At 37.5% G+C, this 14,163-nt stretch overlaps 2 protein-coding genes across 2 annotated transcripts; one reads left to right on the forward strand and one right to left on the reverse strand.

Moving 5' to 3' along the window:
- Positions 1 to 496: 496 nt before the first annotated feature.
- On the forward strand, positions 497 to 1,288 carry LOC114518678. Its single transcript, XM_028538684.1, has one exon. The coding sequence runs from the start codon at positions 497 to 499 to the stop codon at positions 1,286 to 1,288; it is 792 nt and encodes a 263-aa protein (XP_028394485.1).
- Positions 1,289 to 5,752: 4,464 nt separating this feature from the next.
- On the reverse strand, positions 5,753 to 6,821 carry LOC114518679 (protein ALP1-like). Its single transcript, XM_028538685.1, has 2 exons — positions 6,486 to 6,821; positions 5,753 to 6,349 (listed from the first exon to the last, which is right to left on the reverse strand). Exons 1-2 carry the CDS (start codon positions 6,819 to 6,821, stop codon positions 5,753 to 5,755), a joined length of 933 nt encoding a protein of 310 aa, XP_028394486.1.
- Between the last annotated feature and the right edge of the window lie 7,342 nt (positions 6,822 to 14,163).

The following is a 14,163-nucleotide window of genomic DNA, read 5'->3' on the forward strand; positions in this document are numbered from 1 at the left end:
CAGTATGCAGATATATATATATATATATTTCTAGTACGCAAATATATATTTCCCCAGTACGCAGATATATATCTTCCCAGTACGCAGATATATATTACCCCAGTACGCAGATATATATTTCCCCAGTACGCAGGAATATATTTCCCCAGTACGCAAAAATATATTTCCCCAGGAATATATTTCCCCCAGTACGGAGATATGTATTTCCCCAGTACGCAGATATATTTGTCCCCAGTACACAGATATATATTTTCGCAGAAATAGATTTTAAGTAGTCTTAGGCTGCATAAACGACACATACACCCTGAACTCAAATAAATAGAATCCAATATGGCTGCCATAATCTCCTCTGATTCAGATTCTACTGAAGATGAACAAGATTTGATAGAATACTATTTTTTGAGGGGGTTTCAGTATAAGATTATTCTCGATTTTTTGTCAAAAAAGCATGGGATCGATATTTCGGAACGAACTTTAAGAAATCGTCTAAAAGAAAATGGTCTTCGACGTAGATCTCCTGATTCATAAGATACGTCGTGTAATACAAGCTAAGTTGAACCGTCCTGGTAATATGGGTGGATACCGTTCGATGTGGCATGCTCTAAGAACGGAAGGACATCAAGTCCCAAGGCGTATTGGAGAAGAGCTGATGAGGGAGCTCGACCCAGATGGCTGTGAAATCAGACATGCAAAACGTTTGCGTAGGCGAACATATCAAGTACCAGGCCCTAATTTCTGTTGGCACACCGACGGGTATGACAAATTAAAGCCTTATGGTTTCCCGATACATGGGTGTATTGATGGGTGGAGTCGCAAGATTATATGGCTGCACGTGGCACGGTCTAACAACAAGCCAGAGATACCGGCGTCATTCTACTTACAGAGTGTTCAAGTATATGGCTGTCCAGTGAAATTACGAAGCGACTGTGGCACTGAGAACGGCATTATGGCCGCTATGCAGTGCGAGTTTCATTCGAATGGTGAAGCCCATTTTTTCGGAACATCGCCAGCCAACCAAAGGATCGAAAGCTGGTGGTCCCAATTCAGAAGAAATCGTTCCACTTGGTGGATAAACTACTTCAAAGATCTATGTGAAAGGAATTTTTTCAATCCTGATAATGAGCTTGAAAAGGAGCGCTTGTGGTTCTGTTTTTCTGATGTGATTCAGAATGACCTCGACTATGTAAAAGAGCAATGGAATACACATCGAATCCGAGATTCAAAGCACAACACAATTCCCGGCATACCTGAGGAGTTGTACTGTTTTCCAGAGAAAAAGGGGGGTTAGATAATTTATCTCTTCCTGTTTCCGCAGAACAAATCCAGTTTGTTCAGGAAAACCTTTTGCAATTTGATGAAGATGAAAATATCATGCAAGAGTACTTCCACCATATTTTCGAGAACAGTGGATTTCAACAACCAAAAAATTGGGAGGAGGCCGAGCAATTGTACTCTATTCCTATGGCAATAGCTAATTAAACATAAACATTTAAGTTATTTACAATCTTGCTATAAAAAACCATTGACTGTTTTATTCCTGTGAACAAATTGACAAACTTGAGGCCTGATTTCCATTAAATATGGGGAATCACTTTTGTTGAGCTTCCTAAGCATGTTTTCTATTAACTATGGATAAAAAAGCCTCTCACGATAAAGTTTCGGGGATTGGTTTGCGGCTACTGTTGGAAGTGTTCAGATTTAATGAAAACTAGGTTTAAAATAAGGCTATTCAATAAATTAATGCTATACTTCTTGTTCAGATATAAACAACAATATGACACAGGGTCAAGTAAGTTGTTTAGACTTTTCTTAGTTTATGACCTCTTTTGCATGTTTGTGTTTTTAAATCTCTGATGGTAATACCAAGTTTGAACTTAAAAAAACAATAGCTAGGTAAAAGCAGTTACCTGCAACAAAATGGGAAGAATGCAACCATAAGTTTCAATGAAATGTATATATTTATTTCTGTGTTCATTAAATCAGCAAGATTTGTGGTGAACCGATTATTCCATCCGTCATTTGATCTTTGAATTATTTGAAATCACAATAGGAAGCAGTTGGTAACAAAATAGTGGGACCACATGTCCGTGCCTGAGGCAACTTGGACTCCCGTAACCGCATCGTTCCATCTTCAGTAGGCAGTTAAGACTCTACAAATATTAGCATCGGCTTCTTATCAAATCCCCATCCGAGCAATGGTTTGTTCTTGGCACCACTAGCAAAACGTAGAATATCCTTTGGCTCGACTTTGGAATCTGGCTCTGTGACAAAAAAGTACAGTTTTATACATGATTATGGCGTATATACATGTATATGCAAAAAAGTGTACACTGTTATACAAGATTATGGCGTATATATATTGACAAGTTTCAACCTGAAGTGCTTCTAACAAAAGATAACCATAAATCATATACATCTTCTTTTTCCCTCCTATTGCTTCCGACCTCACTGAATTGCGGCACAAAGGTGTCAATTAAATATGTGGAACAGACATCTTTATGTACAGCTTCGCCATACACAAATACAGCTCGGAACGATGGTGCATGCATCCTGATGAGCTCTAGCAGTTTGTAATGATGCAAACCTTTACAGAATTCTTCAAGTTCACTTCTATGTACACAAAAAAAAATATATATATGACCAAAATTTATTATCTTTCGACCAGCAGTTTGTTTCAAATGAGTCCTGAAGATATCATTAACTAATTGGCATTTGTTTGAGCTGGATGCACACCAGTAAGATTTTGCTCGTTTTATTTATGTGGTATTCAAAATAGGAAAAACAAGAAGCAGTAAATTTGTTTGCTCATTATCCTTGCTCCTAGGCACTGGCTCCACAGAAAAGTGTACAACCTTGCAATGTTGTGCAGTCAAAAGCGTTTTCTTTACAATGTGTACGCAAAGTCGGAAGAGCTAGGTGCAGTATACAAAACAATGGCTACTGTGCGTTAGTAAAAACTTTTTGTAACAAACATAACTTTAACTAAACTAAGAAAACAAGAAACTTTAGTGCGTACTTCGAAATGTTTTGTACATTACCTGCATTTACCAATCACCAAAAACTTAACTACATGATTCACGACAGATTTTATATCTTTTAATTTAAACAACATAAAGTTCTGATAGCCTGCATCAAACATCAGTTCAGCGACATCTTTCTCCTGCATCACTTCAGAAAGAGCTACATTATTATCAATATCGAGGAGTTAAAACAAAATAGATTTATGCATAGCGTTGAGAAATACCTACTTACTTTATGCATAGCGTTGAGAAATACTTTTTGGTAATTGTGCAAGACGAATAATATGGTATTCAGTGTTTCCACAAACAAAAGCACCAGAATGGCCTCTATGAGCGCCATACGGAACTTCATCTAAAGATGGTTTGGTCTTATCGTAGCCAACGGTAATGTAACCATAAATCAATGGCGAGAGAACTGATGGTGGATTTCCTCCAAAGATTAGTGACATTGCAAACGCTCTTCCAGCCATATAATACTTGTGGTTTTTTAGTTTATTGGCATTGTGTGTCAGAACATATTTTCCCACATTTGCCGTCCCCTGAAAAATCCCCGAGCATTCGACAACATTATTCCAAAGTAACCTTAGAAATTCCCGTTTTGGCCCTTTGTCATCAACTGTATCCATGCTATCAGTAAACTTTATCTATGAACACAAGCATAAAGAAATTACATGTATGATATTAACTGCATGTCACACAGAAGACTGGCTTCCTCGTCCAACCGCGGCAAATATCACGGTAAAGCAAGCCGTATGAATTATTATTATTATTAATCAAAATGTTCATTCAAGAAAATTCCAATAAAAATTCAAATTTTTTCATTATTTTCGGACTGCACTTGACATTAATAAGGTGTAAACTCTAACAAAAGAATAACATTTCAAATGAAAAAGGGTGAAATACATACCTGGCCATATTCGCATTTTGCAGCTATGATGCAAAATATATACCTGATACTAGCTAATTAATTTTTAATTCACGAAATGGAAAGTCTGCTAAGGGCCTGTTCATATGAGCCGGGCCAGCTCGGCAGTGGCGGGATCTCGCCTCGCGTATTATTTTACTTTATTTGTAAAATTGCATTCATATGGAACAGGGCCAGCCCGGCTTTGGCGAGATCCCGCCTGAACAAAGCGAGATCTCGCCTTTAAAGGGCTCATATGAAAACATCAAGCAGGCCAGCCCAGCTCATCCGGGCTGGAAGTGCTACGACTGCGCATGCTCATTGTTCTCAAGTTAATTCCAAAATGGCGGCTAAACATGAAGGAAAGAAATATTTTCGCTGGTCGCCAGAAATGATTGAAAACTTAATCAATTGTTTGTCATCATACAAAACCGTTATGGAATATAAATCTTTAGATTTTGATGCTGATAAACCAGCACAATATAAACATTTAAGGAAAGAAATGGCAAAGTTATACGCAGATGAAGATGAATCTTTCTTCGAACCTGTAAGCCAAAAGGTGCCTCTCTCAGATGATGAGCTTGAGGAGATTAGCGACGAAGAAAGGGCACGAATGAAGAAAGAGGAGGCTAGTGTGAAATTGTGCATTGCCAAGGGATATAATCGTATTGTTGAGAAAGTCAAAGAAATACGACAGAGTTTCTCGAAAGCTGTAGTGTCGGGCACACACAGTGGATGTGGTAAAATAGTCTTCGAGTTCTACGAAAAGCTATTACTATATGGGGTGGATCCGCCAACACTGAGCCACTGTCATTTGGAACAAGCTCAGAAATGCTGAATAATCAAAACAACAGGCAGCAAGATGAATTGAGTGAGGATGAGGATTTTGATGATGTAGGGTGTAGTGGTAGTCAAGCGCAAAAACGAAAGTCTACAGCAAATTCCCTCCCCATACTTGTGGATAACAAACGCAAAAATTTAGAGAAGAACTTATCAGCCGCAGAGCGGGATAAAATTTTGATCAATGAAGCGAAAGAAGATAGAGAGGCTCGTAATAATTTCACAGCTGCAATGAAGGAATCTAATGAGTGCTTTTTGAAAGCCATGGAGTGCATGTGCAAATCAGTGAGTGAGGCTGGAGCTCGACTTAGTCGATCATTAGAAATGCTTGCACATGCTACTTCAGCAAACCGTTTACCGCAGCAACAACTTCCTGTCAACCAAAAAATTTTTCACCAAGGCATTTCACCTAATTATGTAACAAATGCTGCATATGCAGGAGGTCAACCTTTTGGTTTGTCAGGATCTGCAGCCACAAGTTCACAAGGGCAAAGGTATTATAATATGGATGAAAACAATTTTGTTTCTTTGAATGACTAAAAGCTGGATATGAGTTGTGACATATTTTTTGATATTTATTATTTGTTTTAAACTTTGTTAAAGTTGACCATTAACATGATAACGTAATTATGTTATTTATAAAGTTTTATTATAGCCTAGGGAAGCATCACATATTGTTGTTGTCCACATCATGTGGACACTTCTCTGGAGAAAATCCATATTTGACACTTTCTCCTTAATGATGATGTAACTGTTTCATACACCATTTGCGTGTGCAGCATAATTATGCAATAATGGCCTTGTTGATTGTTGAGTTGTTGTTTGGCATTGTTTGTACAATTATAACAAAATGCAAATGTTATAATATTTTATATCTTACTTATAAAATATCAAATTACTACTTTGTAACAAAAAACATTAACAGACACCATTAACATTGTTCAGTTTTCATACTGTACATATCCATTTTCTCAAGTGATCAACCACACTATGTTAAGTGATCTGGAAGGCAGGTATAGATATAGGATGTCAACACTTTGCGAATAGTGTCACCTTCATCAGTGTTGGTAGAAAAAATTGGGTCAGGTAAGTTCCTATGTTCTTCCTCATTTGCTTGCATTAAATCATATTGTGTTTGTACCTGATCTGGGTTAACATATGTGTTGTGCTTCTCACAAAAATTATGCAGTGTAAAACATGCATAAACGACAGTAGGTATTATGTTCAGTGATAAGTCCATTGTCCTTGTTAGGATTGACCAACGTGCCTTCAGACGCCCAAAGGCGCACTCAACTGGGTTTCTTGCTGATCTTAGCATTTGGTTGAAAACAACCTGTTCATTGCTTTTGCAGCTTTCATACTCTTTGATGCAAAAAGGTGTTAAAGGATATGCAGGGTCCCCTATGAGGTAGTTTGGTACAAGGTTGCAGCCAGGAACCACTGATTGAAAGGTTCTTGGGAGTTTGTTACCTTGCAGCCTATGATTAACAGAGGAATTAGCAAACACCTTAGCATCGTGCACACTTCCGGGCCATACACATTCTATGTCCATGAATTGCCCTCTGTAATCGCAAATGGCTTGTAGCTACATTTAATGAATAAAATTGCTTATAACAAAAATAATCTTGCGAGTTTTTGTGTGGCTTTTTAATGGGTATATGTGTCCCATCTATGCAGCCCATGGCTTGAATCATTCCAAATTTGGCTTTGAATTCGGATACTTTTTTTCTCATTTCGTCACAATTGCAAGGCATGTAAATGTATTTCGGTCCAAGGTTTTCAGAAATTGCCTTGCATACTTCTCCGATGAGAACAGAAGCTGTATTTATTGCAATCCCGAAAGTATTGGCCGTCATTGCAAGGGAACCAGTATCTTTGAGATAATATAAAGTCACTGCCAGTTTTTTCTCAGTGGACAATGCACGATAATTTGGCGATAAAGGATTTGGTGAAATAAACAGACGAAGCTCTTCTGCCAATTCCATGAACCCTTCTCTAGGAAGTCGTTTTTCCACGCTTCCTCCGGAGCAGTTCCACCTATCATATTCTGCCACCATTCTTCCGTCCTTCCAGCCTGAACCCAGAATCTTCTCTTCTTTCTGAACAATCTTCTTTGCCTTACATATTTTAACTTACGATAAATAAGAGAACGCCTTCTCGTAAAAAAAGCCATAATTGCATCGTTCCGATACTTGACATGTATTTTCCAAGTCAAAAGAACCATTTGCATTTGAAAAATTAGTGAAAAAATTCCACCTAATGCAGCTGCGATAGCCGGTAAAAACATGATTGTGTTTTTGAAACATCAACAACACATTTTAAATATTCCCGCGAAATAGAACACAATTATGCGCGGAAATTAATTACACTATTTTCGCCGGGCCAGCCCGCCTCATATGATTGCGAAAACAGTTTGGCCCGGCAAAAGCGGGCTACCCGGCTAAAGCGGGCTGGCCCGGCTCATATGAACAGGCCCTAAACCAGGTTGCGGTGCACTGGAATGATCATTTTCAAACAGTCTGGAGAAATCCTGGCTGCAAGAGATCACTCTTGCCCAGCTGGAAAGCGTGGTATGTGTAAACATATTGCTGCACTGGCATACAAGCTGGTACAAACCAAAATGTCTGGGGAGTCACAACTTCCAAAACCACTGAGTTGCACAGACATCCGCCAGCAGTGGGGAGTACCCAGCCTTAAAGCCCACCAAGACCCAGAAAAAGAGGTATTGAAGAGAGCGCCACTACAAAACATTAGCTTTCAAAAACATGTTATCTATCATGAAGACTGTCATGCCAGGGGGAAAAAGAAAACTCCCCAATGAAGTGATGTTCTCCAACACTTTAAGGCCAAGAGGAGAACCTTTGATTGATGAACAGTGTGTAAAGGTAAGGGCAAGATTTAGATTGATCAGCATTTGGTCTGAAAAGCAAGTATGGTAGTAGCACTGGGTATTTGGTTCAAATTAATACATGTAGAGTGTTAATTATGTTGCTTTTACTAATTGTTTTCAGGAGTTCCAAGAGGATCTGAAAAAGTGTGCTCCAATCCCTTTGGCAGGAAATTGTATTTCTCTTCTCATCAAGCATTCTAAAAATAAAGAGAATGTAGAATCCCCACAAAAAAGCCAATCATGGTTTAATCAACAAATTGGGAAAGTAACAGCATCAAAAGCTCCTGCAGTGGTTGGCTTTTATGGGAAAAAATAATTCACTGGCACCTGGGGCTGCATACTAAGTAAATAACAATAACCACCTAAGTACAACACAAATTTCACAAGAGGAATTGTTTATGAATCAGCAGCAGCAGATTCATTTGCACATGATGCTGCTGTCCAGTTGACTACACCTGGATTTATCCCCCTTCCATCTTCAGAAATGTATGGCGCCTCACCTGACTGTGTTTTTTCAGGAGATAAGTGCAAGCAACTGTAGGAAGTGGAAACTGGTAATAAAATATCCTTTCCACCCAAGTGCTTACTGGAAATAAAAACCAGAGCAGAAGGACAGGCTGAACCTTTATCTGCAGCAACAGGTGCACATATCTGCCAAGTGAATTTGCAGTTAGAATGTACCAATGCTACTGTGGCTATTCTCCAATCTTTTGTATCTGAGACCAGGACTTCCAGGTATTTTTTATAAAAAAGGATGAGCAGTTTGTTCGATGTTTCTTGAAAATCTGTGATGCTATTTTCTCTAACATAACTGTGACTGAACCTTTACTGTGTTTGGAAAATGACATTCCAAACTTTGAAAACTTAACCTGTTTAAGGCAGTGGGCCAACAGACTGGCAAAACAGTGCAATGAAGTGAGATTTTAGGTGAAAGTTTAGATTTAATAGATTTTTAAAATCGGAATGCAGTGTTGTTTGCTAAAACAATACAATCACATAACACATACAGTACACTGTAATAATATTTCATATATTATTTTGTTTACAATTGCAATGATTCAATAGATATTATATTCAATAATTCTTCAAATATTCATTCAAGTATTAATTCAATAATTATTATATTCATTATGTTATTCATTATGGGTGTAAATATACTGTTTAAATAGCATATAAATAAAAATACAAAAAATACAATGTTTCAGTAAATATATAAAATACAATAAAATACAATATAAATACAACAGGTATAGTACACACATAAAAATGCACAGTTTTTAGCAAGTTTGCAAACAAGTTGTTACAACTCTGTTCACAAGCTGTCAACAAGTTGTATTTACACTGCTGGTTGAAGTCTGATGATTTCAACAAGGATGTTCCAAGTTGTCGACAAGTTGTTGCAAACCTGTTGACAATTTGTAACAACCAGTGTGAATACACCTTGTTGATGGCTTGTTCGCAGACTTGTTAAAAGATGTGAGATGTTTATGCATGTAGGCTATATAATACTGTTCAGTAGTAAATGAACCAAAAACATTGTAAGAGTTTTATAGAATTTATTATTACAATATGGTTCATTTCAAACTGGGTATACTATATATAGTATTATATCTCAACTGTAAATCATCCAATCAGAAAGCTCGATTTGTACCATGTGATCAGTAAATTGATCATGGAGTTCCATCGAATTTTTTCACATTATGCTATGAAAGTCGAATACCTCGCTGCAGCAGGGTATTTGACTTCGAATACCCCGCTGCAGCAGGCTATTCGAGTTTGTGTGTACCACGCGTGGATGCCTCGCACACGACTCGAGGTTGTCAACAATTTCAAAATGAAGGCAAAAGAAGCCATTTCACCCAGCTTTTCCTCTGGAAGATATATCCCTCAGGATATATCTTCCCTTGGGGGTAATATTTCATTGAATCCCCCTCGCTCCAGGTCTATAACAGATCTATATATATATATATATATATTAATATATATATATATATATATATATATATATATATATACACCACTTCCATCAATGGCTGCCAATTTGTGAATATACATTAGACCAACCAACCTTGTTTCAAAGCAAAAAAATTATTTGGCATGTAAGCATCAGGCCAAGGCTAGTGAGGTCAATTGATATGCATATAAAAGGGCTTTTTAATTTTTTAAATTGGCAGCCATTTATGAAAATGCTCAGTAATAACCTACTCTTCTCTCTCCCCACCCATTTCCTCTTTCTCATCAATTAAAGGTGGCAGAAAAGCTGTTAACCAGGCACATATCTTAGATAGCAGGTGCACACAGCAGATGGGGAAATTCCCCCTCAACATTTTTGATATCCATCTCTTCACTAAATTGTTTCTTGCCCTCCAATTTGGCCGGTGTCTGAACTCGAACTCCATAGCCATCCAGGATGTGCTGAATCAGGAACCCCTTGTCTGCCAGCCATATATCTCCTCTATGTGCATGTTCAAGGATACCACACTGACTACTTCTTCATCATCTTCCAGGGTAGACATCTGAAACAAATACGGGAAGCAGCAATGGAGACAAAGCAATCAAAGCTTTGCCAGTGTTATGGCCTTTATACTCAGACCATGTAGCGCTTTGTTGGGTTATCTGAGATGGCTTTTCAATATACAGCTCTGTACAATCAATAATAAAGTAGACATTTTCATAATCTGGTTTGAAGCAACTTGGTAAAGCAACTTTCATAGTTTCCCAATCAGTTATAAATGTTACTTGACTCAGGCAATCAGCCATTCTATCAACCCATGTTGAAAAAATTTCAGACACTTCAGTAGTCGAGACGTTAAACCTAGCTGCAAGATCACGTTCCAGAAGTCCAAGCCTCAGCCTTGTCAATGGCAGAAATGGTTTGTCAATGGCACAAAGTTTTTGTGGCCTTCCCCTTGAGACAATGTATGATGGATCCTTGGAAATACTCTTATAGTTAACCTTGTTGTGGTAATTAAGTTGGAATCCTGCTTTTGGTATCAAAAAGTTATACAAATAAAGGAAGACGTCGTAACCTGAAAGACCTGTAAAAAATTGTATATCTGAGTCCGAACACTGAAACCTTTTCACTTTAAATTTCGGTGATTCCAACTGTTTCTCAAGTCCTGAAATTCTGTTCAACAATTTGTCGATTTGCTCCTGGCAATTGCAGTTCCTTCCTGATGATTCTATCGGCCTCTCGTTTGGCAATACATGGTTTGTAACTTCAGCTTGTTATTCGTTGGTTGTTTGCTCTACGGTGATATTTTCCTTGACAGAAATGACTTTGCTTTCCTTCGGTTTATAGACACTTTCTGTGGCCGAAAACGCTTCAATTTTCAATAAATGGGATATATCAACCGGCCAAACAATTTCCCCACTTTTTTTGTCAATCCGAGGAAAGACACCGGGAATATTGTGGGTTGTTTGCTTCTGTCCTCCCGAGAAATGAGCACTACAAACTCGGCTGCTAGCCTGCCACTTGAAGTTTTTAAATCTTTGCGAATGGTACAACAAATCCACAAATGACACGGAAATTTTCTTCTGGAATTTTTTTTGGTGCCATTTGATTAAAATTTCGTTGGGAATTGACAATGTAAATATCACCTCGTTGGCATCTTGTTTTCTCACATTTATATGATAGGCACCCTTCCGAGGAGAATGTTATTTTCAACTTAAATCTCAAATGGTCATTAATATTTAAAATATCAGACATCATTAATATTTAAAAATGTAAATGAACCGGGAAAAATTCACGCCAACTCTGTGTATGCTCGAATGCACGCTGGTCCAAAGTACTGCGGAAACAAATACGAGCCTATTTTGGTCAGCGAATAAAGCATTAAATCTTGATTGATCATTTTAAGATACCAAATACGAAGAATCGGCTATTTATGAGCTTCAAATTGATGTATTTCTCGCTTCTATACACCGAATAATTTTCAAAATATTGCCTTACAAAGACATGCTTCTGCGAAATTAAGAAATACCTGTTTTAATATCGAGAAAAGTAAATGTCATCTTTTAAGCAAGGGTAAGAGGAACAATTTCAAAAGACTATCCATGTGTATGTATTTGCTGCTCAAGGTTCAACAGTGTCACTTCTGCCCTAGATTTGGGTAAACAATTGCGCACAATAGTGGATATCAATCATATCATAATGAAGCAAAAGGAAATGTTGATATTTAATGCCAGTGAATAGATTTTGCATTTTATGTTGCATTTTTTTTATTGATACCCATGTACGAGGTTCAATAAATAATTTGGAAAGCAATGTGAAATACATGTAAGTTGAAAGTAAAGACAGAGTTGTATAGATTTTATATGTAATTATTTGCAATATAGCGAACACATTGTAGGGGAGTGGGGCAAGCAAAATTTGCATGCGGTTAAGATTTCTGGCGATGGGCTGTTTATATGAAAGCTGGGCTGGCCCGCTTAGCAAGACAGCCCAGTAAGCGGGACAAATTTCTCTTTTGCTTTATATATGAGCAAATCCATTCATCCTTCCTGTTTGCTGGGACAATTGTGTTGTTTTGACAATTCTTAAAAATAGCTGTGGCTTCATCCCCTGGGTTAGCTTGTTTGTGATTGTTTATATGGAGCAAATTTCCATACTGGTAAGCGGGACCTTGTATCCCAGTAAGCGAGATGTCAAATCCTGGTAAGTGAGATCTTAAATCCCAGTAAGCTGGTTGTTGCCTCTTTTGACTGAGATCTCAGCAACCGGGCCAAGCCTCTGAAGGTATATTTCCAAATTGATAGACAAGTTGTTAGATAATTTGCTTTGAATTTAGGGTTAACCTAGCCCCGCTTTTAAACACAGACCCCTGGGCAATCTAGCTTGGTGGGCCAACTTGGCTTCTATATAAATGGGCCCTAAGACCAATTTGTGCCTTTAGCCATTGAAAACACATGTAGTTGTCATGTGATCAAAATGTAAACATTGCGGACAGTCACCTCAATCATAATATGGTGGCAAATAAGCATTGTGCTTGGGGTGCATGCAAAAACGATTCCAGATTCCCGCATTTGTGGAATAGAAACAAAAAAAAGGATCCAATTTATTCCTATGCTTTCTAAGGCAGTGGATAACCGCGTGTCACCGAGCTGACGGTTTTGAATGTAATAAGGATAGTTATATTTGTAGTCTCCAGTTTGTTGGTGAACACGGGCCAACAAAGGAACATCTAGATCCATTATCAGTGATTGCGAGTTAGGAAAAGGTACGCTGGTTTAAAGTTTTAAGCGCAAATGCACACGTTTATCTTAAATGCTATGTACTCATTGCACTCGGTATTAAAACTGTATCGTACATGTAGGTTAAACGTCTGCAACGTAAGAGGAAACAACCATGTGTAAATAGAAAACACGATACAAAGTCGAAGAGAAAACGCCTAAAAAAAAGAGAAGCAGCTTATTCATTGCTGGAACTTCACAACTCCCTGGCATCAGTAAACAAATATATGACACAGTCAAAAGAAAGCGAGGAGCTGGCAGCTCACACTCTTCTAGATTTGGCCGCGCAGACTGCAGAAAATAAGGAAAGTGTAAAGTACAAAGACGTTGACACACAGGTAACCTAGCATATATATAATTATCATAGAATCAGAGCAAAAAATAAGTCAAAATTACTCTTATCAAAAGTATTTAGCATTGCAAATTTTTGCATTAATTTTGTAGACCAACATATGTTTCACAGACCTCACACCATACAGTGATTGCATGCTTCAAAATAGAGAAGCCTTAAAACGGTATCTGTTTATGGCAACAGTCAAAAACCTAGAACAAACTTGTCACTACACAGGTTGGTTTGAGTTTTACTATGTTATCAGTGTGAGTATAGTTTTTGTATTTATGTGTCAATACTTTTAATAGTGTCTTTTAAAAATTATAGTTAAAGGAATAGGAATGTGTTGATGTTAATACGTTTATTCATTTAAGTTAATTCTATTCAAAAGGTTTGTCAAAGGAATGACTTGAGGTGTTATTTCATTTTCTAAAAAGAAAGGCTAAAAGTTTAAGGATGTGGAATGGTCTGTCTAGAGTGGAAAAAAGGAAACAGCCTGAGGGAAGAATATCGAAAAGGTCTTTGAAGGTATAGCAATAAGTGATTTCATTACATTTAATTTCAAGATCTACTTATTAATTAATTATTACTTATTATTTAATAACAAGATAATCCCCAATAATTAATTTTACTTTTTTTCGCATTCAAATATAGCTTAAGGTTACTCAGTCTAAGTTATCAATCAAGGAACAGTTTGTATTAACAATGGTACGATTAAGGCGCTGTCCTTCCTTGGCAATGCATTATTCGGCAGGATTTTTATAACATGGGTTATCTTTATGGAAAAGGAGTTGAAGTTTTTGCTGGATTTTACAACTCTTGAAGAAATGGAAGGATTGAATCGTCCCAAAGTATTCAGAGATGTCAAGTATGAGAAACTCAGGGCCATCATAGACTGTACTGAGTTTTACATTGAGAAGCCCTCATTACCATCCAGTCAACGCCG

Source organism: Dendronephthya gigantea, unplaced genomic scaffold, assembly GCF_004324835.1.
Source record: "Dendronephthya gigantea isolate DGI-Jeju-01 unplaced genomic scaffold, DenGig_1.0 000011F, whole genome shotgun sequence".
In the NCBI taxonomy this organism is placed as follows: domain Eukaryota; kingdom Metazoa; phylum Cnidaria; class Anthozoa; order Malacalcyonacea; family Nephtheidae; genus Dendronephthya; species Dendronephthya gigantea.

Bases quoted from the DNA above. Each gene is read 5' to 3' on its own strand.
- LOC114518678 (XM_028538684.1), top strand. From the start codon at position 497: ATGGTCTTCGACGTAGATCTCCTGATTCATAAGATACGTCGTGTAATA.
- LOC114518679 (XM_028538685.1), bottom strand. From the start codon at position 6,821: ATGGTGGCAGAATATGATAGGTGGAACTGCTCCGGAGGAAGCGTGGAA. The intron at 6,350-6,485 runs GTATCCGAATTC...CATTAAATGTAG, and splicing joins GTGACGAAATGAGAAAAAAA to CTACAAGCCATTTGCGATTA.